At 25.9% G+C, this 26,818-nt stretch overlaps 1 protein-coding gene across 1 annotated transcript; it reads left to right on the top strand.

The window, feature by feature from the left end:
* The first annotated feature begins 1,343 nt into the window (after nucleotides 1-1,343).
* Nucleotides 1,344-25,018, top strand: LOC145842020 (galactose mutarotase-like). The gene is made up of 8 exons (XM_082949368.1): nucleotides 1,344-1,540; nucleotides 9,970-10,124; nucleotides 12,017-12,060; nucleotides 12,727-12,889; nucleotides 13,144-13,231; nucleotides 21,819-21,963; nucleotides 23,815-23,986; nucleotides 24,701-25,018. Exons 1-8 carry the CDS (start codon nucleotides 1,351-1,353, stop codon nucleotides 24,776-24,778), a joined length of 1,035 nt encoding a protein of 344 aa, XP_082805494.1. The 5' UTR covers nucleotides 1,344-1,350; the 3' UTR covers nucleotides 24,779-25,018.
* Nucleotides 25,019-26,818: the final 1,800 nt, after the last annotated feature.

Here is a 26,818-nt window from a genome sequence, read left to right as displayed (position 1 = left end):
GCGTTACCTGTTGAAGAAATCATCCTGAAATTTTTAAGAGCAAAAATTTTATAAACAGAAATTGTAAAGTTAGTTTTTCAATAAAGTAGAACTAGTTAAAACATTTTGACGAGCGTTAATTTAGCTCGGTTAGCATTTTTTGCTATTTTAAAAAATGTCCAAACTTTAGATCCAATTGTTTTCCTTATCCTTTAAGCTCACTTAGATTTTTTTTAATTTTAGAGAACGCTCCTTTGCCTTTAATTGAAAAAATCCATTGGATTGGGGTTTTAATTATTGAGTTGGGCCCCTTAGAAAATGTATTTTTTTTTTTCGGAATTTTTACTATAACGGATGTTTTAGCTAAAAAACATTATTAAAAAAGTTTTTACTTTGCTGTGTTCTCAACGGTCGGTGTTTCTTTTTCCCTAACTTTTAATATTCTAATAATATATACAAATATGCCCGATTGTAAATTTCAAAAACCTTCAATTTTCTAACGGTCACTGTAGCAAAAAAAAAATGTTTTAAACTATTTTAATACACTTAATTACGAATTTTTAAATTGGTCCACGCTTTTTTTTAATCTAAACTGTTTTTATGTGAGACATGACCCATATACATTTTACTAAAATTATCATTATTTGAACATGAAATTCCTTGTAATATTACAACCTAAAAGCAAAGTAAAAAGTAAAATTTTTGATAAATTTTATAGCAAGAAGACCTAACAAAATGCGCCAGTTTTGGTTTAAAAATTAAATAGGTTAAACTAAAAACATATAGAAAATATATTTCTTAACTCTTCATAAGCAAAAACAAGAGATTCAGGGATCTTTCGTTTTATTAAAATATTTTAAAATATTAATCAAGTAGAATTTTTCTTTTTGTAACAAAAACCAAGATTTTGCTAAAATCTTAATTTTTGCTGTGTTTAAAGTTCGAAAATAGGCAACAAGTAATATAAACTTTATTTTTTTTTATAGAAAAAAAAAAGAAAAAAACATGCTGTTAAAAATCAAAATACGCTCAAAATATTTTGTCCTAGGATCTGGTGCACGGTTATCGAGTCGCACACCAGTCTTGGCGAGGGCAGTTAAAAAAAACTTACTATTGAGAGTTTAAACATTCACACACATATTTTATTAGCATGGTTGAGAATGATTTTAAGATAATTGATTTTTATTGTTAGTCATAAGGTTTTTCATTAAAAGTTTTTAATTTCTTGCAATTATTAAATTAAAAAAGTTTGCTGTGAAAATTAAGTATATTTTTGAAGCATAGAATAAAATATCCAAATTGTCATTTATTAATTCATGTTGTTTAGGAAGCTAAGTTTAGCTGATAATGTCATTGAAATAATAGATAAGCATGACTACTACTGTTAAATCATCTTCTTTTGGCAAGACTGATGATGGAAAAGATGTGAAATTGTACACTTTAAAATCAAAATCATGTATTGTTGAAATAATAAATTATGGAGGAACTATTGTCAAACTAGAAGTTCCAGATAAAGATGGAAATTTTGAAGATATTGTGACTGGTTTTGAAACTTTCAAAGGTAAAAAAAATCATCATCAAATCAATATTACATTAGTATATACATCGTAAAATTTGTGTGTCTATATATTAATATAATTTTTAATATATTTTTGAATGTGTTATTAGTTTTGATATGCAATACTAATATTTACATCAGGTTCTTTGTGCACCAGGTCCTAGAACCAAATATTTTGAGAGTCTTTTTTTTTTTTCTTGTTCAATAAACTGTAAAGGAAGCAAAAGGTTTTTTAAAATTTTTTTCGAGGTCTTTTTAAATATAAGTCTTTAAAAATATAAGTTTCTCACTTTCTTTTTAGTAAAATTAAGATATAAGGTTTATTAATGTAATTAAGGGCATATGGGGTAAACACCATTTTTTGAAACTTGATCTTATTTTATATAGTTTTTACTAAGCTACAAGATGCTTTTCACAGATTTAAAAAATTCAAAATAATTTTTGAGATATAGCTGGTCAAAGTTGGAGGCAACAATAGGATGCTTATGAGAAGCGCAAACTAAAACAGTAAATAACTAGAAATCACTTAAAATCTATCTTCTACGTTTTTTGAGATAAATACCTCAAATTTTCAGAAAATGTTCCTTGCAATATTTAGAAAATTCTGTTGAAACAAAATTAAAAAAATTAAAAAATAATCATTTTATAACATAAAAACAAAAAAAAAAACTGTTTTTTTTTGTTAAGTTTTTATATTAAATTTTTATTTTTCAATTTTTAAAAAATTGTTTCTGACAGAATTTTCTAAATATATCAAGAAACATTTCCTGAAAGTTTGAGGTAGTTATCTCAAAAAACGTAGGAGAAAATTTTTAATAAAATAGTCTATTTTTGCTGTTTTAGTTTGCGCCTCCAATAAGGAACCTATTGTTGCCTCCAACTTTGACTGGCTATATCTCAAAAACTATTTTGATTTTTTAAAATATGTAAAAAGCATCTTGTAGCTTAGTAAAAACTATATAAAATAAAATTAAATTAAAAAAAAGGTGTTTACTCCCCCCTATGCCCTTAAATTACTGAATAAGTACTGTAATGAAAATTTAAATGTGTTTTATAATAAAAAATTCTATATCATATTTATTTTTTTATGTATTTCTTGTCTTAAATAAAATTTATTATTTTATTTTCAAATTTTACAAATTTCAAGTATTTTTTGAAAAAGTTTTAAGTTCCAGTTTTTTCCAACTATTTTGTCTAAGTTTTCAAATGCTAGGTTTTTCCAGTATTCCAGGTTAAATGCGACCATGTTAATTGTATTTTAGCGCCAAAGAGGTCTAAACTAAAATAAAAATAACTATGTTTAGACTAAAGCTTTGTTTTTTTTTACAGTAGTGCCTCTAAATTGTGGGAGGAAAACTTTTCTTGTTGGTGTGATATATTTACAAAAGAAAATCTATTGTGGGCCAATATTTTGAAAGTTTTTTAATGGCTGTCTAATTTTGAAAATTTAAAAACTCTTTAATGACAAAATTCTGATTAAAAGATAACTTAATAATTACTAAATTTGTACAGAAAATAAAATTAAAACGAGAATTCAAAAACTCTATTTTTTGAAGAACTCAACTTTGTTTTTTTATTCTCTTTGGTTGACTATATCTGCCCTGTGAGGTCAAAATAAGCTAATTAGAAAAATAAGACTAGTTGTTTTAATTGTTTTCCTATCAACATTACTCCCTCTTTAATAATAAAACATTTCCTCAAGTTAAGAAAGTTGCATTTTGTTTTATTTGACCCTGCCCTTAAATTATTAACACTTAATAATCAAACAAAAAAAGAATATAATAAACTTTCTTTTTACATTAAAATGCCATGGTTACTTCTTATTTTCCAAACACCCAGAAGGCTAATACCTAAACATTAAAAACCAAAAAGTTAAAAAATCCTAAAGATAAAATTCCCAAGCAAGTGTTTATTGAGGCTTAAGTTAAAAGTACACCAACAATCTAATTATTTGATCACTGCCACCAAAGAGAACTCATAATCAGATGTTGTAAACAAAACTAATATTTAACTTAAAACATAAAAAACAATATTTTACTCAAGTTTTATCTATTATATCTGTTATTAGTTATATCTAAAACATGCTATTTATATAAAATAGTTTACTAAAACTTTGCTAAAATTAAAAGATTTAACGTTAAAAGGCGTTAAATCTTTGAGATCCTGATAAGCTAAGCTTATCGGAATATATACCACAGATGTTTTTGTGTCAAAACTTTATTCCGACTAACAGCGTTTCACTGCTCTCAAATAAATTTAAGAACAGATCTACGGAGTCTATAAAATATTAACACACATTAGAAAAAAGCATTTATAATTATGTATAATGCTTATGTGGGTAGTAACTATAAAAAAACTTTATGATTTAAAAACAAAGTTTGAAATAAAAACATAAAAGTATAAAATTGTCTATAAAAATTACAAATTTAATAAAAGCACATACTAACCTCAAAAAAGCTCTAAGAATAGGCAAGTTTTTAAAAATTAATATTAAATTAAGTTGTGCAGAAATGTTACATCATAATAAATTTAACAAATTAATCAATAATTCAAATAACTCTGTCTACTTATGCACTTATTTAATCCACAACATTTACATATACAATCACAAACACTTACAAGTTTAATACTTCATGTTTTTAAGCTGCAGAAATTGTTGATTAATTTGTTAAATTTATTATGACGTAACATTTCTGCACAACTTAAATTAATTTTCATTTTTAAAAAGTTGCCTTTTCTTAGAGCTTTTTTGAGGTTAGTATATGCTTTTATTAAATTTGTAATTTTTGTAGACACTTTTATGTTTTTATGTTTTTATTCCAAACTTTGTTTTTAAACCATTAAGTTCGTTTATAGTTACTACCCACATAAACATTATACATAATTATACATGCTTTTTTCTAATGTGTGTTAATATTTTATAGACTCCGTAGATCTGTTCTTAAATTTATTTTAGTCGGAATAAAGTTTTGACTAGTGATGTACCGGACTCACTATTCGGGTCCGGCCGGATATTGCCATTTTTGTCTGATATCCAGATCCGGCCGGACTCTAGTTTGAAAAAAAAGTCCGGATCCCGTTCCGGCCGGATTCTAATTTGAAAAAAAAGTCCGGATCCGGGTCCGGCCGGATCCTAACAGAGATCCGGCCGGACCCGGATCTAGTTAGTAAAAAAGAGCATACTGAAAAGTAGTTTTTCAAAAACAAACCCTGTGAAAATTAATAAGAGTCATTTTTGTCAGTTAAAATTAAACACCTACCGTGATTGGCTCATTTTGTACACATGACTAATTTACATTTGTTTACATTTAAACTATAAAATAAACATTTCATGAAATGCAACTCTTTTCATATGTTGTAAAATTGAAAACTTTGGAATGAATACTTGCATTATTTATTGTTTAAAGTTGAGATCAGAGAACATTTAGAGTTAATACGGTTGAATGTACGAGCCAATGAGAATCATATGACGAAATGTTTCAAACTAAATACTGATGCAACAAAACATCAGAACATGACAGGCAGTTTCATGTAAGCAGTTAGTTAGTTTGGTGTGCAGCTTGAAGCAACAAAATATCTTGAACTTTTTTGTGAATGCTTATTGTAAGTAGTGTTTTGTTTTAAAAGTGAATATTTAAACTGGTGTTTAATTGTTTAAATATTTAAGCAAGGTTTATAGTTTATTAGTTTTTTAAAAATTTTACAGTCTCTTGTTTACTAAAAGTTTTATTTAATTTTTAGTTTTTTGTTTTAAGTCTTTAGATAAAGATTTAAGTAGCTTCCAGTTTTTAAAGTGTTACCAAAGTAATTAATAATTTTGTATATGCTAGTATTTCTTGTTGTGTTTTATATAAAAGATTCATCCCTCAAAACTGTCGTGTCTGATTATAGAAAGTAGTCTCAGTTAGAATTTAGTATTTGTTAGATAATAATTAAATAAGGTAGGATTTAATTATGATAGGTAGTACTAATAAGTTAAGTGTACCACAATCAGTCCACAACTTTACTACCAAATTGTCAACCTTTGCTACCTGTTCTACTGATTATTAGATTAAAGTAATTTTTCAATTTTTAAAAACCTCATTCTGACTCAGGCTTGTTTATACTCACTCTAGCTAGTTTTATTGACTTAAACAGTGGCAACCCTACTAGTTTGAAAATTTTTGGGAATTTTAGAAAATCTTGGACTGCCTCAGGCTAGTTTAGTGTTTTATAAAAACTCAGGCTTGTTTTCTTTTAGATTTTGAATGAGTTTGAGCTGATCCAGTTTTCAATATTTTGTAATTTTCTAGTGTATTTTGTTCAAGAACTTGATTTCAGATTTTTAATTTAAATAAAATCTAAATTAGTAAACCTTGTGGCTAGCTGTTCTACTTATTATTAGATTAAAGTTATTTTTTTTCAGTTTTTTAAAACCTCATTCTGACTCAGGCCAGTTTATTCTAGTGATGTACCGGACTCACTATCCGGGTCCGGCCGGATATTGCAATTTTTGTCTGATATCCGGATCCGGCCGGATTCTAATTTGAAAAAAAAGTCCGGATCCGGTTCCGGCCGGACTCAAATTTGAAAAAAAAGTCCGGACCCGGGTCCGGTACATCACTAGTTTTGACACAAAAACATCTTTGGTAATGTAAATTATATAAAGTTACTTAATTAGCAATGGTTTATCCAAGACAAATTACAAATAGTTACTACATATAAAACTTAACAATAAAAAAACATATTTTAATAAAACAGAAGTTACATGCTTCATATCCAATTTCAAAGCCTAAGAAAGCAATACTACAAAATATTTTTGATAATGCTCTCCTTCAGCAACAATCACTTGCTAAATTCATTCTCCTAAACTCTCAGCTACACTCAAGCTACCCAAGTTTTAATTTTTCAGTTGTGTGTTGTGAGTGACAGGCCTAATTTTCCAACATGGACTAAACATTGAAGTCAAATCGATAGAGATCAGGCAATAATGATCTGGCTACAACATCAAATTCCAAAACAGCAGGAACTATCTCTGCACCAAGATTTGGTTTTGTTTAAGGTGTGATAGGGAGCACTGTCCTATTGGAAAGTGAAACATTTATTTTCACATTCTCTTTTATATAAAGGTTGGGGCCAATATGTCATTGAAATATAAGTTTTTGTTGACCTTGCCACCCTGTTTTACATAAATCAGAGACATTTTTTAATTTTTGATATTTTAAACAATGGCAGATGCTTGCCTCTGGTGACAATAAAGAGTTGAAATGTCTTCAGGAACTACTTCTGATTTGGCCAGTAATTTGTTGTTTTTTGAACTAAATTCAGAATTGACAGCATTTTTTTCCCAAAAACATGGAGCGTTATGGCTTTCCCTTACCCTTTCCCCATTGGCTTTAGTGTTGCTTTTTGTACGAAATGAGCAAGGTCATTTGCTTTTGGAACTTTAATTTTTCAAGCTCTTTGTAGATTCTTGCTGCATCATAAGCTGTTGATTTTTGTTGTTTTACAGTCTTTATTACTTTTGCTATGAGCGTTCTGGTGCAACAATAATGTCTTTACAATCAGTATTTTTAACAGCAAATTTTAATGGAACAATTAAATATAGTTGACCTTTAATAAAGTTAGTAAAATACAATAAACTTTGAAACATGAACTTTCAATATAGTACTTAATTTAAATTTTATATTTAATTTAGGAAATATTCTCCACACTGTTTGTATAATAAAAACTTATGTTTTAACTAAAAAATAAAAAATTGAACTAAATTCAATTTGATGAAAATAATAGGAATAAAAATAAAAATATCTAATAACTTACAATAAAAAAAACTCATACATTACAGCAATTAAATGAAAAAAGGTTACCTTTACTATGTAACTTAAGATGTAACTAACTTTGTTACTCTAGAGTTAGAAGTGGGGGTTGGTATATTTGAAAATTAACAGTTAATTTTTCTATAACTAAAGTAATTCAAGTAAGAATTTTAAGACTATTTTTGCAAAATCAAAGTTTTGTGCTCCTTAACTACCTAGAAGCAACCATTTTTATAAAAATTACCTTCATCATGTTATGTTCAGATGTGTTTCATCTTGTAAAAAGCTAATATTTAACATATACTTTTGTCTCTTCAGAAGCTGGTACCAAAATTGTGTTAATGTTAAGATCTGTGTTGGTTTGATCCCCTTGTTGAACAAAAATCATAAGTGAATTTCAAGATTATAAGGTTGCAGTTCAAACCATAAATAAAAAAGCTGTTGTCATAAGTAGGCTCTTCTGATGGATGACATCAATGACTGCTGAGCACTTTGTTTACACTCTGTAACTATGATTGCTAATAGGAGCCTAAATGGTGAAGAGTTTTTGATATAACAAACTAATATCTTGATCTGCTGTGTCAGCCTTCAAATCTTTAAGAATCAAATCAATAATCTTTAAATGTTCTTTAAGAAAGTTTTTAAAAATCAAAACTTTAAGAATCTTGCTCTATTAAATATTTATTTGCTGAGCAATCATTTTGTAAGTTTTAAAAATCTGTGCAAAGTAGATATTTAAAGGAAGTCTAGTGGATAAAGTTGATTTCAAAAAAATTCTGGATTTTTACTGTTTTTTTTTTTAAATTTTACTGGGAACTATAAAAGTGATCATCTTCAATAAGTTAATAACTTACGAATTTGTCACAATGCAAACTAGCTTAAAGCATGGTTGCAAAAAACCTAAAATTTCAGAAAAAAACTGGATTTTGAGAAAATTTGAACAAAAATAACTAAAACACCTGGAAAAAGCTAAACTATTTTTACATGTAAATATTGTTTTGATTAGCTACAAAAATATATCATAAAAATTAAAACATTTTTGTATCATTTGTTTTTTCAAAATTTAAAAACACATTGAACTACTTAAAATTTACAGTATTTTTTCATTGTTGTTATACAATTTTAGACATTTTTTTAACTTAACTTTTATTTTAAACTAAAAATGTACCAAAAAACTTCTTATTTAAAAGCCTGGAAGAAATTTAGAAAAGCTTGAAGAAATTTACAAAAAGCCTTGAGAAAACCTGTTAAAGATAGTTGTTGCAAAGCCACAAAAAGTTTTTTAGAGGTTGTTTATGTCTTTCAGTGTTTATTTTTGTTCACTAAGGGTAATATTTTTTTTTCTTGAACAGTGGCAACTTAGCTCTCATTTTTGTTTTTATAATACTATACCTGAGGTATGTATGTTAAAATTTTTCTCTGTGTAAGGAAGTTTTGCACTAGATTATTATAAAAAAGACTCATTTTTTAATAGATATTTTCATTAAAAAAAGTTTGCATGGAAATAACATGCTTTATCTACTTTTTTATTTACTAAAATTATATCTTAATTATATAATTAAATATATTATTTATACTTCAAAATATGTTAATTTTTTTTTTGTAATTTCTATTAAATTTTATAAAGTATTACTATTGTTATAAACCTTATATTATTGATCTTTTGAAATTTTAAACCAGTTAAACTTAGTTACAGTTATTAGTTATAGATTTTTTTCTTGAATATGATAAATTGTTATTTTCATTTCAAAACATATTTGCAAAGTTTCAGATATATGTCAAAAACGTTGTTAGTTTTAAAACAAAGTTATGATTATATTACATTCTCAAAAAGCTAGTGCATGCATTTGTTTATGGTAGGGGTTGGCAAACTGTGGTGTGTAATAAAAGTTTTTGGAAACTTACGGCATCTATTTTGAGGTTTTAAATGAAAAATAGAAAATAAAAAAGTCCTAGGTAAAATTTATTAGAATATTTGAAACTTACATTAGATATTCTGAGGTTTGAAATGGAGCAGAAAAAAAGATCTCAGGTACAATTTACAGGAAGTTTAAATTTTGCACTATATATTTGGGGGTTTTTAATAAATAGTAAAAGATAGAACTACAACTGTGGCCGAAATTTTTTTTTTTTTTTTTTGACCTACAACCACCAAATGACTACCGATCCCTGGTTTAAAGTAAAGTTTAAATGGTTGTAACTTAGATATATATATATAAATTAATAAATTAATATTTTCAATTTATGGTCTTGTGATGTCATTTTTATAAAATAAATGATAAAAACATACGAAATAAATTCTTCACAACCATGAAAGTTATTCAAATCAGCTAAAATGATGTTTTTAATTCTAATATTTTTCTGAGCTAAATAGTATTTTTTCAAACACTCCTAATATCCTCTTGCCATTTAAATATGTGCTTTTTGTAATACATCTGTAGTAGTTTTACACAATTAAATAAAAAAAATATATTTAAATGAAGTTTTTAATCCTTCCTTTAAAAACTTACAACAGCTTTGTAATTTTAACTAAAAAAGTATAATTTATAGAGTTTCACCTTAATAAATTTAGTCAAAAGTTTTGGCTGTTACAGTTTTTTTTTTACTTTTCCATACTAATATTTTTATTTTTTCTAGAATATAAAGAAAAAAGTCAGTTTTTTGGATGTGTTGTTGGCCGATACGGGAACAGAATTGCTAAAGGAACATTCACACTTGACAATAAAGAGTACACATTAGCTGTTAATAATGGTCCAAATGCTTTGCATGGGGGTAAAATTGGTTTTGATAAGGTACTGTTTTTGTTTATCATTTAGTATTTAACAATTTTTAAAACTTTAATGAACCTATTTTATATTTAATACTTTTATTTGTCAATAAACTCAGTTTTGTGAAACTTTAGTTGTAGAACATATATCATTTTATCAAAAAACTTACTCTAGAAATGCTTGTTTTTGTCAATTTGTATCTTTACTATAGAATTTAACCAAGCATTGAAAGTTAAATGAAAAAGTGTGATGTATGAGTTTATAAATCAGAAATCAGATCCTTTTAGTTTTAATTTTCAAAAGCACACAGAAAAAAAAACTTATGTTGTTATAATCTTTAAATACATAGTATAATAGTATATTTTTAGATAACTGTATTAGATAACCTTAAATCTTCTGAAACAAAAGTTTTAATTTTCGAAAATACTGATATAAACATGATTCTTTAACCTTGATTGCCACACACTTAGGCTACTTAAGCTTGTTTGGAAATTTTGAAAAATTTAGGGCAGTATAATGTATATATATTTTTAAAACACAGACTAGTTTGAAAATATTTTTCTAGACTATATTAGTTTTTTGTTTAGGCCATATATGGAGGGGTTAAAACATATTTTTTGTTAATTTATCTTATTTAATTTTTTTTTTTATTTAGCTAGCAGCTTATTCTTACTGTTTCTTAAAATTTTAATTAGATTTTGGGTTATAAGGTTATGTAGTTTTACACTTTTAATATAGTATGTCTATAGCCTTTTTATGGATATAGAGAGTGTCACTGTGCAAGCATAATAGATTTTAGTTCATGCTCTTAGTGATTTTAAATTAAAATCAACACTATAAAAATCTTAAAATTTAAATGACCAACTTTTTTTTTGTCTGACCAGATTTATCAGAAAAAGTAAATTTTGTGCCAAAGTTGCTAAAAAGCATCTTTGCAACTGTGTGTAACGTTTAAAAATATCCCTATAAAACTAAATAAATTTTAAAAAGTAAAGTTGTTATGAAGCAATCATTTGCGAGCACTACTCTAAGTGCAGTGATCTTTAAGGTAATTTTAATACTTGCAAATTAAAATGAAAATGAAAGATTCTGTGCACTCCAGACTCAAAATTCCTAAAAAATTTGCCGAAGACTTTTTTCTTTTGCATCAGAAATTTCTTCTTGCATCAAATATCTTTCTCGCATCAGACATTTTTTTCTTGCATCAGAAATTACATAATATCTACTTTAAGTTTAAAAATGAGTTTCATGCACACCTACATGAGTGTTGTGCACTACATAGTAGATTTCATGCAAACTGGTGCATAGTCTACTGAAAATCATATTAAAAGCAATTATATAGATTTTTTTTTATAGAAAAGCCTAGTTTTATTTGTTTTGTACAAGTTATACACAGTTATCAAACATGTTGCAAGCCGTAGGTTTCCCATACCTACTCTAACGTAAAAGTAAATTACACTGTTAAAGGCGCAATTCCTTTTTGTAAGGCTAACTCAAGCTAGTTTTTTTCCTTGAGAATGGTGGCAACCCTGTTTAAAAAATACTACTTTAATATGTTTATAACTAAGTTTTATGCTTGTAAAATTATAACTAGTAAAGTTATCAGGTTTTGGTGCATGAGTCCAACATTGCAAAATAAACAAAATAATAATAAAAATGATATAATAAAAATAGTAGTACTATCCGTCAAAAAAAAGAGTAAAATTTAAAACTTTTACATACTATAAATCTGAATTTCTAACAATTAAGTTTTACTTGTTATTTACTTTAATTATCAGAATAGTTTTGTATAGATTTTATTTATTTGATTTTAATCATCTAATTTTTTAATCAGTTTTTGACGTGTACTTTTAGTTTTTTACGTGTACTTTTTCATTTTTTCAAGTTTCAACAATTTAACTATTAACTTTTTTTAGAAAATGTGGAACTGTGAAGAAATAAGTGATGGAATCAAAATGAGGTATTTAGTTTTTTTGCACTAAGTTTGTTTATATTTTTAGTCAAAAAGTTAAAAAAATCCCTTATAATAAAAAAACTTGTAGAAAGATACAAGTAGTACAGTAGCTATCTCAGTTTACCTTGATAACAAAAGTATACACTCAGTTTGCATTAACAAGTATAAATTTTAATTTCAGTTTGATTGACTTAATATATTAACCACTTTAATGTTGTTACTTTGAAATTTAGCCATGAATTGTTTGTATATGTGTTCAGTTTTTTAATTCTGATGGTTAATCTAGATATCAATAAACATGAAGTTTATACATTTATTTACCAACAGAAATAGTATATGTAATGTAATTTAACAAGAAATCTCCTTATAATTGGTTAAAAAAGTAAAGATCTATTTTTCTTTAAATTTTCATTTACGATCTGTCCACTAGTTGTTAAAGCTTTCTACAAGTGTTCAAATATATTATTTACTTTATAGTAGTTTAAAAACCACGTTTTTATTTTAAACAAATTTATGGTTGCTAAAATATCACTAATATGTACTAAAGTACAAAAACAAACATATCAGTTGTTTGGAACTCAAAAGACCATAAACTAATCTGTACAATCGAACGTGATTGGTCGTATTCAACCAACAATTACTTACAAAACGTTATTCAACGTAACATTTCAGCCTGGTCAGTCCCGACGGCGATGAGGGCTACCCGGGACAGTTGGCTTGCCAGGTCGCCTACACTTTGGTTGAGGACCAGCTGACGGTGGAGTACAGGGCCACCAGCGATCAGAGCACCCCCGTCAACCTGACCAACCACACCTACTTCAATTTGAGCGGCCACGTCGGTTTCTCGATTTTACAAAATTTTATTTTATGTTTTTATGTTTAGTTAAAATATTGAGCCTTTGTGTTGTTGGTGTTGCAAAGCTACGAAACTCCAGTACAGTAATCATGATGCTTTTTAAGTTAAGTATCAGTTATTAATTTAGCTTCACTAACTTTTTATTATGTGTAAAGGCCAGATTATAGCTATGAAACTTCTATAGAAGTGTAACATAACAAGTCTACATCAAACAGCCTAAATAATTTAAACAGGCCAGTTGGGATACAAATTTATCTGGTCACGTTGTAACTTTGAATGCTGACAATTATCTGCCTGCCGATGACAACTGCTTAGTTACTGGTAAGTTTATAATATATTAGTGTTAGTATTTAAGCGATACATTTTGTTAAAAAGTATTCACAAAAGTTGTTTCTATCAATTTATAATAAAACAAACTTAGCCAACAGTTGAATTAAACTATCTAAATTTTTATTTGTAATTTTTAAGTAGATTTTAATTTAGTTAAAGTAGTTAACAAAAAGCTATTTTCCGTGATAAACATATCGTATAATACAAGGAAGATATACAATCAATAAACGTAATAATTATAAGTTTATTGAGCAAAAAATTACTTTTTAGTGTTTAGAAATGAGTATGATTTAATGTATAATTATTTCGAAGTAGTAAATATTCTATTAGAAATTAACAAAGTTTTCTAGAGTTTTTAAAATATAGTTTAAAAATATAGGTTTATATTTTGCTATCTCACAGCTTTATGTTGTTAAAATTAGATCTGGTATTTTTTATGTTTAAGAAAATAATTATTTAGCACAAAAATAACCCTTTACAAATTAAATATCCCTTTCACTTATTTAGTAAATAGAAGATACAGAGAGTAAACTGAAAATAGTATATGTACTTCTCTCCTAATAAGTATTATCCTTAGTGAGTATTATAGTATTCTATAAAAGTTTGCTATGACTATTAGTGCATTAACTTAAAAGGTATTTTTATTTATACATATCTTGATTTTGGTATATATATCAATTTGTATTCTTTGTTAAATAAGTATAAACAAATTATCATAAAACTAAGGAAAACTACTATCATTATTTTTTTTAATTTTAAGGAACACAGTTACATTGTTTCACCGCAAAGTGGATTTTCAAATTATAAACCTGTATAAAATAGTAATAGTAAAATGACAAATAACATAAAATTTATGTGAATTAAGTTGTATGTCGAGAAAATTTAAATTAAAAAGAACAAGAAAAAAAAAATATTAATGCTATAAAACCTTTAAAAAATATTATAAGCTGTTAACAGGTAAAGACAAACAATTGAACTATAGTTTAAGGTATTTATATTAAGTGGATTTAAAAACCAAAACATTATAAAGTTAAAAATTATACAGTTGGAAATTAATTTAACATGAAACACGTTGTTCCTATGGTTAAGATTCCTAAAGTATAGATTATTCTGTCAAATTTGTTTTTAACTCAATAGTTAAACTACTATCATATATAAATTTAAGACTTCAGTCCAGAAGCTTTTTGACATCATATGTATAATTTATCTAATAGTACCTTTAATTTTTCCAGTTCTTAATGCAACTTGGTTGAAGTTATTTAGACAACTTCAATTATTTACAGAAGTTTTATATTTTATTTAACTTGAAAGCTTTAAAAGAATGTAACTACAACTCTTAAACTTTTTAGTCTTCTAGAGTTTGTAGTATATAAGTTATTAAAAACATAAATAAATGCTTTTGCCATCTCACAGCACTGAGTTATTTTGTTGAAATCAAAAATTTTTGTATGGATAAGAAAATAAAAGATTACCAAAAAATAATTCCTTCACCAAATATAAAGCAGAATTTTAAAATAAATGTATTATCATTTTTTTAGACTATTTGATTATTATTTTATTTTTAAGTAACAATTTGGTTATTGAAGCCTTTAGATTTTAGAGAAATTGAAAGACGCAATAAGTTGAGTTCTTTTTATTTAAGCTATTTATGTATTATCATTATAAACTCAGTAGTTTTTTTTTTCATATTTTGAATAACATTTGGCAATTTTATACAGTAATACAAAGTTTATTTAATTATTAATTTAAATTAGTATTTGCAAGAGATCATATCTAAAAAGTGATTTGAAATTGAAAAAATAAAAACGTATCAAAAACACTAGTAGTTTTTTATTTGATTTTAAAATGCTGTAATGTCCTTGAATAAAAAATTGAAAACAAAAAGTAAATCATGTTACATCATGTCAATTCTTTATATGAGTATTTTATAGTAAATTTTTAAAATGCTGAAAGATATGTGTTTTTTTTTTGTTTAGAAAATGGTATCTTATAAACATTAATGTAGTTCATTTAAAATTCATAGTACATATAATATTGATATTCTGTAATAAGTTATAAACATGTTTTCGTCAATAATTTTGATAATTTGCTGTTTTTTTTTTAAGTAGTTTGTTCCTGAATAATAGTCATCTAAGAGTACAAAATATGTAAATTTGTTAGATAACTTTAAATTCTATTTTATGTTATTCTTCTATTTTGATCCAAACTTAACCATATATTTACTTCAAATTCAAACCTTAAATACTGTAAAAGTTTTTTTTTGTTATAAATTATTAATAGAGGTTATCAGTTATGCTGTTTGCTTTCTTATCTTTTTTGTTTAGTGTGTAATCATAAACTTTTGTTTACTTTATAACTATACTTAGTTACACAATGCTGCGGCTTTAACCTTATTATCTTATTTACAACAACAAGAAAGCTGTTATAAAACATCTTTGATAACTTCATCACAATGAAACATTTTGCATTTGAATACTTAATAGAGAACTTTCATTTTAAATTAAATGTAACATCTATACTACAATAAAAAAAAAACTACATAGACCTTATAATGTCAATTGAGCCAGAAATCTTATATGAAATATTTTTTATCTTTCTAGAGGTGACAAATTGAAGTTAGAGCTGTAAATCAATATGTAGTAAGAAAATAATAGGCAAAATCTCGGCCTGCCAAAGTTTTCAATGACTAAAAACGTAGCTTTACTGTGTTAATAAGGTTTAAATATTTGATAAAAAACTAATTAACTTTTAAAACGTGTTTTTTATGTATCAACTACATCTAAGATTAGTTTTTTTCTCTAATGATTTTTAATTTAATTGTTGAAACATATATTTTGCTTTTTGTAAAGTATTTATTTATTTTTGAACTTAAACAAGCTCATAAATTGTATAAGCTAGACCAGGGGTCGGCAAACTGCGGCTCTTGAAGCCAAAACCTGTGGCCCGCGAGGTACTTTTCAGCTCAAAACATACCTTTTTGAAAATAGTAATAAAACAAGTTTTTCTAATAAAAGCTTGAAATTAGGTTAATATTTTAATATTTACTCATTAGTCATTACTAACTTTTTACTACTATTTATTTTATCACATTTTTAATTTAAAATAGTATTTTTATGTCGATAACTACAAGTATTTTGAAATTTTTCTGCCCTTGGAAAACTTTATATACAATGCGGCTTGCGACCAAGTTTTTATAGGAAAATTGGCCCGCGTCTTATAAAAGGCTGCCGACTTTTTGATAGACCAATAGATACATTTAAATATTTCAATTTTTGTAAACTTACCTTAAGATTGTTACAATATATATTTTTTTAATTTTAGAAATTAACGTTGTATGTTTTAAACTATTTTGTTCCTAAAAAGTTTGATGGTCAAAAGGTTTTTACATAAAATAAATTGATAACTTAAAACAGCAATTTTTTGTTTTGAGATGGACCTAAATTTTAATCGCTGTAATCAAATAAATAAGTATATACAAGAAGCGTTTGTTATTTAAACTATAGTTAAAATCTTTTTAAAATAAAAGATTAACAGTGTTATATACTATGCTAACGACAAGTCAAACTAGGTTGTGTAATTATCAAGAAAATTTATTTTACTAAGTTGAATAAGGGTATTAAAGTTTTATATAAATTGCATAAAGTTTTGGATGGAGTTTAGATTTATATACTTATTTTTCAATTATCTTCATCTGTTTTTATTTATCTTGTTTTATGTTTACCTTAAAGTTTAAGAAGCAAATTTGATGTTTTTTGATTCACTTCGATTTTGTAAATGTTTAAAATGAATTTAGTGCAGTTTAATCTAATTGTAAAATTTTTACTAGTGGAGTTTTCTTCATTATTTTTACAAACTATCTTGTTTTTGTAATATTTTCAAATTTGTAAAACTTCTTAAAAAGTAACCAGGGTTGCAACTCGGTCAGGAAAAGTCAGGAAAAATTTTAAAAAATAACAAAAGTCAGGAAAAGTCAGGAAAAAATAGGGGGTTTTGAAAAAAAGTCAAGAAAAGTCAGGAAATTTGATGAAATTTCAAAATAAGTTAGATTTTTTCAGTTTAAATTTACAAAATTCCTTGCTTAAAGCTTTCAAATGGTAAAAAATAATTTAAAGTCCTTTAAAGTCAGAAAAAAATTCCAAAATTTTCCTAGAAATTTAAAAAAATATTTAATTTTATTTCCAATGTCTTCATCTGGTATAAATTAGTAAAATATCCTTTATAAAACTGAAATATTTTTGTTAACATATTGAACAAGCACCCTACTTGAACAAGCATATTTTGTAAACTTTTTAGTATTGATAATCTGTAGCAAGGACACTTCCATAGTGAAACTGTGATATATACACAAAAGTTTATCTAGCATAATTTTAGAATCAAAGTGTTTTTTGTTTAAGTAAGTAATTGAGTTTTTTATAACTAAGCAGTTAGTTTAGTATTTTATGTAACAAGTAAATGTGTATACTGAAGCGGAATGCAGACCAGATGAAGGAAACCATATCTTCATTAGATGAAGAGGTTGAAGTGCTAATAAAGAACGATTAATAATATTTTTGTACATACATTTAAAAAAACAATATTTGATTAAGTTCTTGATTGTTTTATTTTTTAACTGTAAAAGTTCCTTATATGTCGTTTGTTTATCTAGATCAGGGTTTCACAAACTCGTTTACTAAATCGCCCCCTTTTCAGAAATTTGAAAAATAATCGCCCCCTACGATTTTACAAAGTAGTTTTTTTCTTGAGTACAAACTTTTGAGCCAAAAAGTTATGTTTAAAATGTAATTTTGTCTGGTACTTCTTTTGCACGCACTTTTGGGCTGTGTTCAAAGTAGTTTACAGGGCTTGAGAAAATAAGTTAAATTTGTTTTCTTATAAGCCCAGTAAAGTGTATAAAAATACTTAATTATTTAAAAGCCTTGTGTAATCTGTAATCAATCCTGTTTAAATATGAGTTGTTTTGAAACTAATGAAACGTTTAGCTTATTGGTGGACAACTTTTGTAGTCAACAATTCATATTTACTAAAAAATATTTTCTAGTTTAAACTCGTTAAAAAAATGTAATTGCGGGCTGCATAATTTAAAACAATAACATATAAGAAAAATAAAAAACTCGAGCAAAATTGTAATAAAATGATTTAGTATTATTGTGATCTAGAAAATACTATTGTGAACTAAAAACCAAATTGAAAGTGTATTTCAAATGTTTAGTATCAAAAAACTAAACTTTGTTTATTTTGCACAAGTAGTTTTCAAGTTACTTAGCGGTTCGAAATTTGACTGAATCTTGACCGTACGTTACTCATCTGAAATCTCAACTGAAACCTGACTTTATATTAATCTCTCATATAACGAGTTTCGGACATTAGAAGTTAATACTAAGTAACTTAATTAAGCCGCACAAAATACTTAAATTATTTTATAAATAGGCATATTCTAAAATTACTATACCAGAGATTAAAAAACTATATTAGAATGAACAGTTTATTTTACACATAATAACATAGATATTAAAACATAATTTCTGATCTAGTTTGAGGAAGTTTGACCGACTGGTTGATTATCTCACATGAAAAGCGGTTACATCAACAGCTACAGTTGATTCAGTAAAATTATTAATTTAAATGCTAAGATATATTATAAGCAAGTTAGTTATAAAGTTATAAATTTAATTTTAAACTTTTTATACTATATGTTTTGTAGTAGAATACCATTAATTAGTATTTGACTTGGAATAACCTTTGGGAAACTAAACCTAAATTTTAACTTTTTTTTTCTTAATTTAAATTCAAAAAAAAAATCAAGTGTTTTACATTTAATTCTGTGAACAGAAAGTAATCAATTAAAAAAATCTTTTAATTGGTTAAAATTTTGTTTTGTAACTGTAGCAGTCTTTTTGATGACTTATTTAATACTGTTTAAATTTATTTTTTCATTAGTTATTAGCCTATAATAACTTACCAGAAGAAAATAGTGAAAAACAAAAAGCTAGTGTTAAACTATTAAAATAAACAACACATTCTAATTGCTAATATATTAAAAACTAAGATAAAACAAAAAACAGTTGTATTAATAGTTTAAAATTCCTTAATATATAGATTTTTTAACAATAATAAAAAGTTAGAAAACAAAATTGAGTTTAAGAATCTTTTAAATGAAAAATTTGAAGTCATTTCAAATAGAGACCTCAAATCTATACTCTTTTAAAACCAAAAAAAAAAGTTTTGAAATAAAAAGTTTAATAGTTATCAAGATTTTTTTTATTTATACAGATTTAACAAGTAATAAAAAAAATATGTTAAATAAATTTCTATCTAATAAATACTTTAATCACTATACTATAAAAAATTTTAGTGTAATGTAAAACTACAAAAATAAACTACAAAACTAACCAGGTCAAAATAAAACTATTAACAGATTTAAAACATAAACCATTTAATAAATACAGTAGACTTCCGCTTGAGTTCGCACTTTGAACAAAATCAAAAAGTGCAAACTCAAAAATTATTACTTTTTTTTTTACAAAATGAAAAATTTAAATATGTTATATGCAATAACATTATGAATAAACATGAAATCAACTAAAAAATAAAACAAACATTCATTGAAAAAACTAAATCTATATAAGCAATTAATATTATGTATTTTTTTGTTTTATCGATACTTAGTTAGTAATAGACTTTATTTAAGTTAAATTAAAAAAATATAAACTTGCACTTTTTTTTGGGGTAAAAAGTGCGAACTCAAGAGGAAGTCTACCGTAATTAATATTTATTAGGCATTATGCATACCTGTTGTAGAATAAATAAACTTTTTGTTATAAAAAGACTACTTAAATACAATACAAACCAGGTTAAAAAGATGTGTTTTAAAAGATCAAATAAAATAAAAAAAACTTTCATAAAATAATGTCTGCTACTGAAGTCTAATATAATGTGAAGGATGAGGTTTATGACTGCTTGCAAGTTTTTCTAATCTAATTCTTAATTAGTAAAATAAAGCCTCCTTTACAAACATTTATATTAGATCTTTTGCTCAAGATGTTGATAAATGAACTGAAAGCTTTCTCAACAACATAGCTAAAAGAAAAAACTATAAACAACAATCTAAATTTTTTCAAATGATTTGATACTTTTGCTTTAGTTTTTGTTGAGTCCAAAAGCATTCATATCGTTCTTTGGAAAAATTTACTTTTAGTTCAAGGTCAGTTTGTAAGTCTGAGAAGAATTATTGTAAGTCGTTTAGTTCAAAAAGATCTGCTTGGAAGGAGTCCATATTTTTATCTATATGTTAGCTTTTTTGTGTCAAATCGAAACTTTACTACTTAATATGTTCACACTGTTAAAAATTTTAATTTTTTTAGGTTTTTTTTTTGCCTAAATTATCAAAATCCAGGTTTTTCCAGGTTTCAAGGTAAAATGGCAACCCCGTAAAGATGTTTTCTTAGTCTGACTTTTCAAAAAAAAAAAAGAAATATCTTGAAATGATAGTTAATAATAGATCACATAGATTTTTACAAACCATTTATTATTTCAAATAACATATATGTGAGGTTATAAAGTGGTGAGAGGGATTCCGAATGTCTCTGATCTGTGTAATTGTTTAATAAGAAATATATGAATGAAAATATGTAATTTACTTAAAAGTAGGAGTCATAAGTACTTGATCTTTTTCTCTATATTTTACATAAACAAAATAAACTTTTTTGTTTAAGTTTTACCTTAGGGTCAAATATTTAAGCAAGTTAAAATTAGTAAAATAGCAAGCTAAAATTAGTAAAATAGCTAGACAAAAAGTAAAAATTTTATGACTGCCCAAAATTTTAAAATCGCCCCCTTTTCGCCCCCTTACTAGTTATCGCCCACCCTTTTGCCCCCTTACTAATTATCGCCCCCCGATTTATTAAAATCGCCCCCAGGGGGGCGATATCGCCCACTTTGGGAAACCCTCATCTAGATACATATATGCTAGGAAATGCTAAAAAATTGTGTATTTTTTCAGACAAGCTGTGTTTATAAGGTAATAATACAAGTATTTTGCTGATAGAGCTCTTTATTACAAAAATCAATCATACACAGATGGTTTAAGTGATGTACTGGAAGTTTGATGACACAATTCAGCAAAAAAAAACTGTTGTTTTAATCTGTATTAAAATTGGACTGAAAGCTTTAAATAGTTTCAAGTGTTATATTATGTAGTTTAGAATAAGTTTAATTTAAGAGTTTGATTTAGAAAAGTCAGGAAAATTTAGGTAAAAAGTCAGGAAAAGTCAGGAAATTTTTCTCAGCTTGATCAGTGGCAACCATGAGTAACTAAGATACCTTAAATTTCATATTAAAACCAGTTATCTTAATACTATACAAAATACAACAAGCAAAGTTGATGTTTTAAGTTTTCAATCTGTAACCATTGTCTTAAATTTACTTAATATGAATTCAGTGCAATTTTGATCAAGTTGTAGCATTTAAATAGTGGAGTTTTCTTCATTATTTGTACAAACTATAATTTTTTCTGAACAACCTTGAAATTTTACTTATGACCCCAATATTCCAACAAAAATACCCACAAACGAAACATCAGGTGAGATACGGAGTGTGGAGGGAAGCGTGTTCGATTTGCGGAGGGGAGTTAAAATGGAGGAGGGTTTGCTGGAAAGCGTTGAGGGTGGCGGGTTCGACCACACCTTCTGTTTCCATGACGACAAGCAAATAAGGAAGATCGCCCAGTGAGTTTTATACAACTAGGTTAATTTTTAAGAAAAAACTAAATCGTTTTAAAATTTATATGTTTAAAGTTGGAAGTGTGTATTAAGTTAAAACTGACATTTCTTATTTTTAATATAAGCTAAGAATAAGGTATTAGTAGGAAAGAATCAATTTGGTTTTCTATTAACGTAATTTTTAAAGAAGTATACGGATTTAATAAGAAACTAATTACTAAAAAAAGGCTTAGTTTTATGTAACTTATTAGTATAAAAGTTTAAGTAACAGTTTAAAGTGTCTACACTATTTTGTAACTGTTTAGAACAGTTCTTGTTATTAATTCGTGCACCTAAGCAACCATTAAAAAAAATCAAACGTTTTCTCTGACTGCTAGGTTATACTAAATCAGTTCAAAGTTGAATTTTTCAGGGTACAAAAATAAGAATCTTTGTAAACTAATCTTTAAGCTACAAAAAAAGTTTAAAAAGTATAGCATGTTAACAGTTTCTTTATTTTTGAGCGTTTTAAAACTTATGCTTTCTTACGCTTCTTTTATCACTAAGAAAAAAATGCACAAAACTTTCTATACATCTTTTAAAAAACATCAGTGTAGAAGTTTTAATTATTATTAACATTTTTAATCATTTTGATTTGTAGATAATCTATAGTTATGGTTTATTTTAAAGGTTGCATAAAAAAATGTTGAAGTGTTATTGAAATAATGTAGTATTAAAAAGAGATGAGATTTTATTTCTCATTGAAAAACCTTGATCTTAAAAATAAATCTTAAAAAAATTGGAATTTTAAACAATTTTTATATGGAAAAACTAAATTTAGACAAGATAAAAAGTAACTATTATGTATACCAGAAAAAATAAATATTATTCAGAATATTATTTGTTATGAAACATGATAGCATTACATACAACTTCTTATCAGAAGTTCTATTAAAATGTATCTTAATTTTTTTTTTGATATTTAGTATTGTTTTTTGTTACATAACCAAGTAAGCTACCAGTTAATTTTTTCCGCTTGTTGACATTCGAAGTAACTTTTAAGGTATCCGTGATCAAACATAGAGTGTTCAATAGGTTCTTAATAGGAGACTCAAACTAAAAAGACAAAATTAGAATGTTTCACTTAAAATATATAACCTTTTCCAGTTTTTGAGCAATTTTTTTAAAAACCTTCTCAGAGTAATCTTTAATAAACTATAAACAACTTTTAGGAAACAGATTTTTTAATATTTGTATAAAATAATATATACAATAAACTAATAAAAAAAAATTTCTAATTTTAGTCATATTTTTTTTATCTGCTTTCTTCAAGTTGTTTGTAATATCAAAAAGTAAATTTCCTGAAAGTTTCAAATAAATTGCTTTGAAAATAAAAGAAGGGTTATATTTTAAGTGAATTTTTCAAAATTTCCAAGATATATATCTAAAATTAATTGATGTTTTTTTTATGTTATAAAAAGTTTTTATACTATATACTCCAAGCTTTCAAATAAGAGCCAATGATAGTTTATAAAAAAAAAGGTTGTACTCCCTTATGCCCTTAAGTTTAATTTTCTACTTATAAGGCAGAAGAAAAGTTGAACTTAAAAAACATCTGAAAGAATATAAAAAAGCTGGAAAATAGTTCTAAAAACTAGTACCTACAACCTAGATATGTGTGAATAAGAATATTTTAGTTTATCATAACTTAAAAACAGTAATATCTTAAATGTTAAAGTTTTTAATAAAATTCATGCAAAAATATTTATTTTGTAAGAAGCTTATTCAATGAATGGAGACTTATTTTAAAATACTTTCAACTCCTTACGTGTTAGTTAGAACCAATGTAGTTTAAAAACCCAAACATTATAAAATTAGAGTCGACCACGGCGGGAGCGGCAGGAGGATGGAAGTGTCGACCAACCAGCCGGGAGTGCAGTTTTACACCGGAAACTTTCTGAGGGGGCAGCGGGGGAAGATGGGTGTCGACTACGTCCGGCACTCCGCATTTTGCCTGGAAACTCAAAACTTTCCCGACGCCATCAATCACGTGAGTTTTAAATGATTTGTGTTTACAAACTGATTGTTCGAAATGTCAGGGTATTTTGTAAACATTTGTTTAAGTTTACAAGCTTAAATATTGTTAATAAGTTTTTTTTGTGTATACATGCTTTGTTGTTCTGTTTTGACGAGAAAGGTTCTACTCAAATTATGTTTGCTTTAAATGGTGTTTAGTTTTTTTGTTATAAAATTACCATTTTAATACATGTAAATTAATAAAAACTTCTCACTATTAACAATTTCACTTTTATTTCTTAAAAATTTCTGAAATAGTTATAGTGTATAATTCAAAAATTACTATTTTTTTTAAATTTTATATTCAAACTCTTTTTTTATTTCGAAATTTTACAGTTCTTAAAAACTTTAAGTCCCTAACTGAACGGTCATCTAAAAGTAAATAAGTTTTTTGTGGATTTTAAAACATAAAAAAATATGACAAAAATGTTGCATGTTTACAAATTTATAGAAGACTTTCTACGTAACAAAATATATCTCAAAATTTCAATAAAGCTTCAATATTCTTATAAATATAGTACTAGATCGTACTCAAAGGTTTTAAGTAAGATATGCTTACTATTGTCAAAAGTTGCTTGGACCACCTTTAATTTACGTATAAAATTTTATTTTAAATGTCAGTTCTGAAAAATATGATTTAGACATTTAAAAATTATAAATAGTGCTAAAGGTGTAAAATATTTTTTAGCCAGGAAAATTTCCTAACTGCGTATTGAAACCAGGAGAGGAATATTACCACAAGACAGTCTTTAAATTTAGTGCATGATCAGCAAAAGTTGCTTAGTTGGTGCTGCTTATTAACATTTATGCAAGTAATTTCTTTAATTTAATATTTTACCTTTCAATCAAGTAATTCTCAGCAATTCGTATTTTGTAGTGTTATGCCAAAAACTGCTTTTTCTCTTCTGCTATGAAACTGTTCTGACATTTTCGTTGTTTTAAGTTATTTCATCATGTAAAAGTGTTTAAAAAAATTGTTTAACATGACATAGTATATAAAGCTTAATTAAAATTGTGTTTTTCTCCGGCCTATATTTTGTTTAATGTTTTTTTTACAATTACTTTTTTATACCAAATTTTAATATCTTAAAATTGTTAAACATATAACATTCTAAATTTAATGGAGTTTCTGGACTGGTGATTAACTGAAATTATTGTTAAAAAACATTAGAAAAAAAAAGAAACAAATATCTTTGATTAGCTTGACTATTTTTTTCAGTTTTAGTTTACAGGCTCTTAAACCTTTATGTCTATCTAAAGCAGGGTTTCCCAAACTCATTTACTAAATCGCCCCCTTTTCGCCAAGTTTGAAAAAAAATCGCCCCCCATGATTTTATAAAGTAATTTTTCTCTTAATTACGCACTTTTAAGCCAAAAAAGTTGTGTTCGAAATGTATCTTAGTCTGGTACTTCTTATGCACGCATTTTTGAACTGTGTTCAAATTAGTTTACAGTGCTTGAAAAAATAAATTACAGTTATTTTCTTATAAGCCCAGTAAAGTTTATTAAAATACTTAATTATTAAAAAGATTTGTGTAATTTGTAATCAATTCTGTTTAGATATGAATTGTTATAAAACTAATGAACTTTTAGGTTAGTGGTGGACGATTTTTGTAATCAGCAAATCATTTTTACTAAGAATCCTTTATGATGTCGACTTGTTAAAAAATGTACTTGTGGGCTGCATATTTAAAATAACTAACATGTAAGAAAATTAAAAAACTCAAGCAGATTTGTAATGACATGATTTAGTATTATTGTGATCTATGAATTACTATTTTGAACTGAAAACCAAGTTGAAAGCGTATTTCAAGATAATAAGTATCTAAAAAATTTAATTAGATTTGTTTTCTCAATAAAAATAACAATATTGAACAATGAAAAAAACGCTTAAGATATCTGGTCCTAGGACCTGGTGCACTAAAAACCTTTCGGTTATTGGGTCGTACACCACGGATACCTTTTAACGTCATGTCCAGGACAGTTTTAATACAAGTGGTTTTCAAGTTACTTAGCGGGCCCAAATTTGACTTGATCTTGACCGTACGTCACCCATCTAAAACCGTAACTAAATCCTGACATTATAATAATCTTTCATATAACAGATTTCGGACATTTAGAAGATAATGCTAAGTAACTTATTTAAGCCGAACAATATACTTATACATATCTAGGCATATTCTAAAATTACTATAACAGACATTATAAAAACTACAAAAGAATGAAGAGATTATTTTGCACATAGTTGGATAAAAATTAAGCATCATTGCTTATCTAGTTTTAAAATGTTTGACCGACTGGTTGATTATCTCAAATGAAAAGTAATTTTATCTTTAACTTCTGTTAATGAAGTAAATTTATTAATTTCAATGAGAAATTATAAGCAAGTTAGTTGTAAAGTTATAAATATAACTTTGACCTTTTTAAACTATATGTTTTGTAATAGAATACCATAAAATAGTATTTGACTTGGAATAACCTTCAAAAAACTAAACCTTAATTCAAACAATATTTTTTATTGATTTAAATTTATAAAATAAAAATTAAAGGTTTTATTTTTAAAACTGTGAAGAGAAAGTAACCAATTAAAAATAAACTTTTAAAAAGACTTAAATTTTTTAACTGTAGCAGTCTTTTCGATGGCTCATTTAATTCTGTTCAAAATTGTTTTTTTTTTCTAGCATTCAGTCTTAAATAATTTAACATAGGAAAATAGTGAAAAAATAAAAGCTAATGTTGAAATATTAAAATAAACAAGACATTTTAATTGTTAAAATATTCTGATTTAAGATAAAACAATAACAGT

The sequence above is a fragment of the Thalia democratica genome, chromosome 8 (genome assembly GCF_965202585.1).
Source record: "Thalia democratica chromosome 8, ktThaDemo2.hap1.1, whole genome shotgun sequence".
Taxonomy (NCBI): domain Eukaryota; kingdom Metazoa; phylum Chordata; class Thaliacea; order Salpida; family Salpidae; genus Thalia; species Thalia democratica.
This window is presented reverse-complemented; position numbering and strand designations above follow the sequence as displayed.

Excerpts from the sequence above, each read along its gene's own strand:
- LOC145842020 (XM_082949368.1), top strand. The coding sequence starts at position 1,351 with ATGACTACTACTGTTAAATCATCTTCTTTTGGCAAGACTGATGATGGA. Across the intron at positions 10,125-12,016 it reads GTAAAATTGGTTTTGATAAG|AAAATGTGGAACTGTGAAGA; the intron begins GTACTGTTTTTG and ends AACTTTTTTTAG. Across the intron at positions 21,964-23,814 it reads CAAATAAGGAAGATCGCCCA|AGTCGACCACGGCGGGAGCG; the intron begins GTGAGTTTTATA and ends TTATAAAATTAG.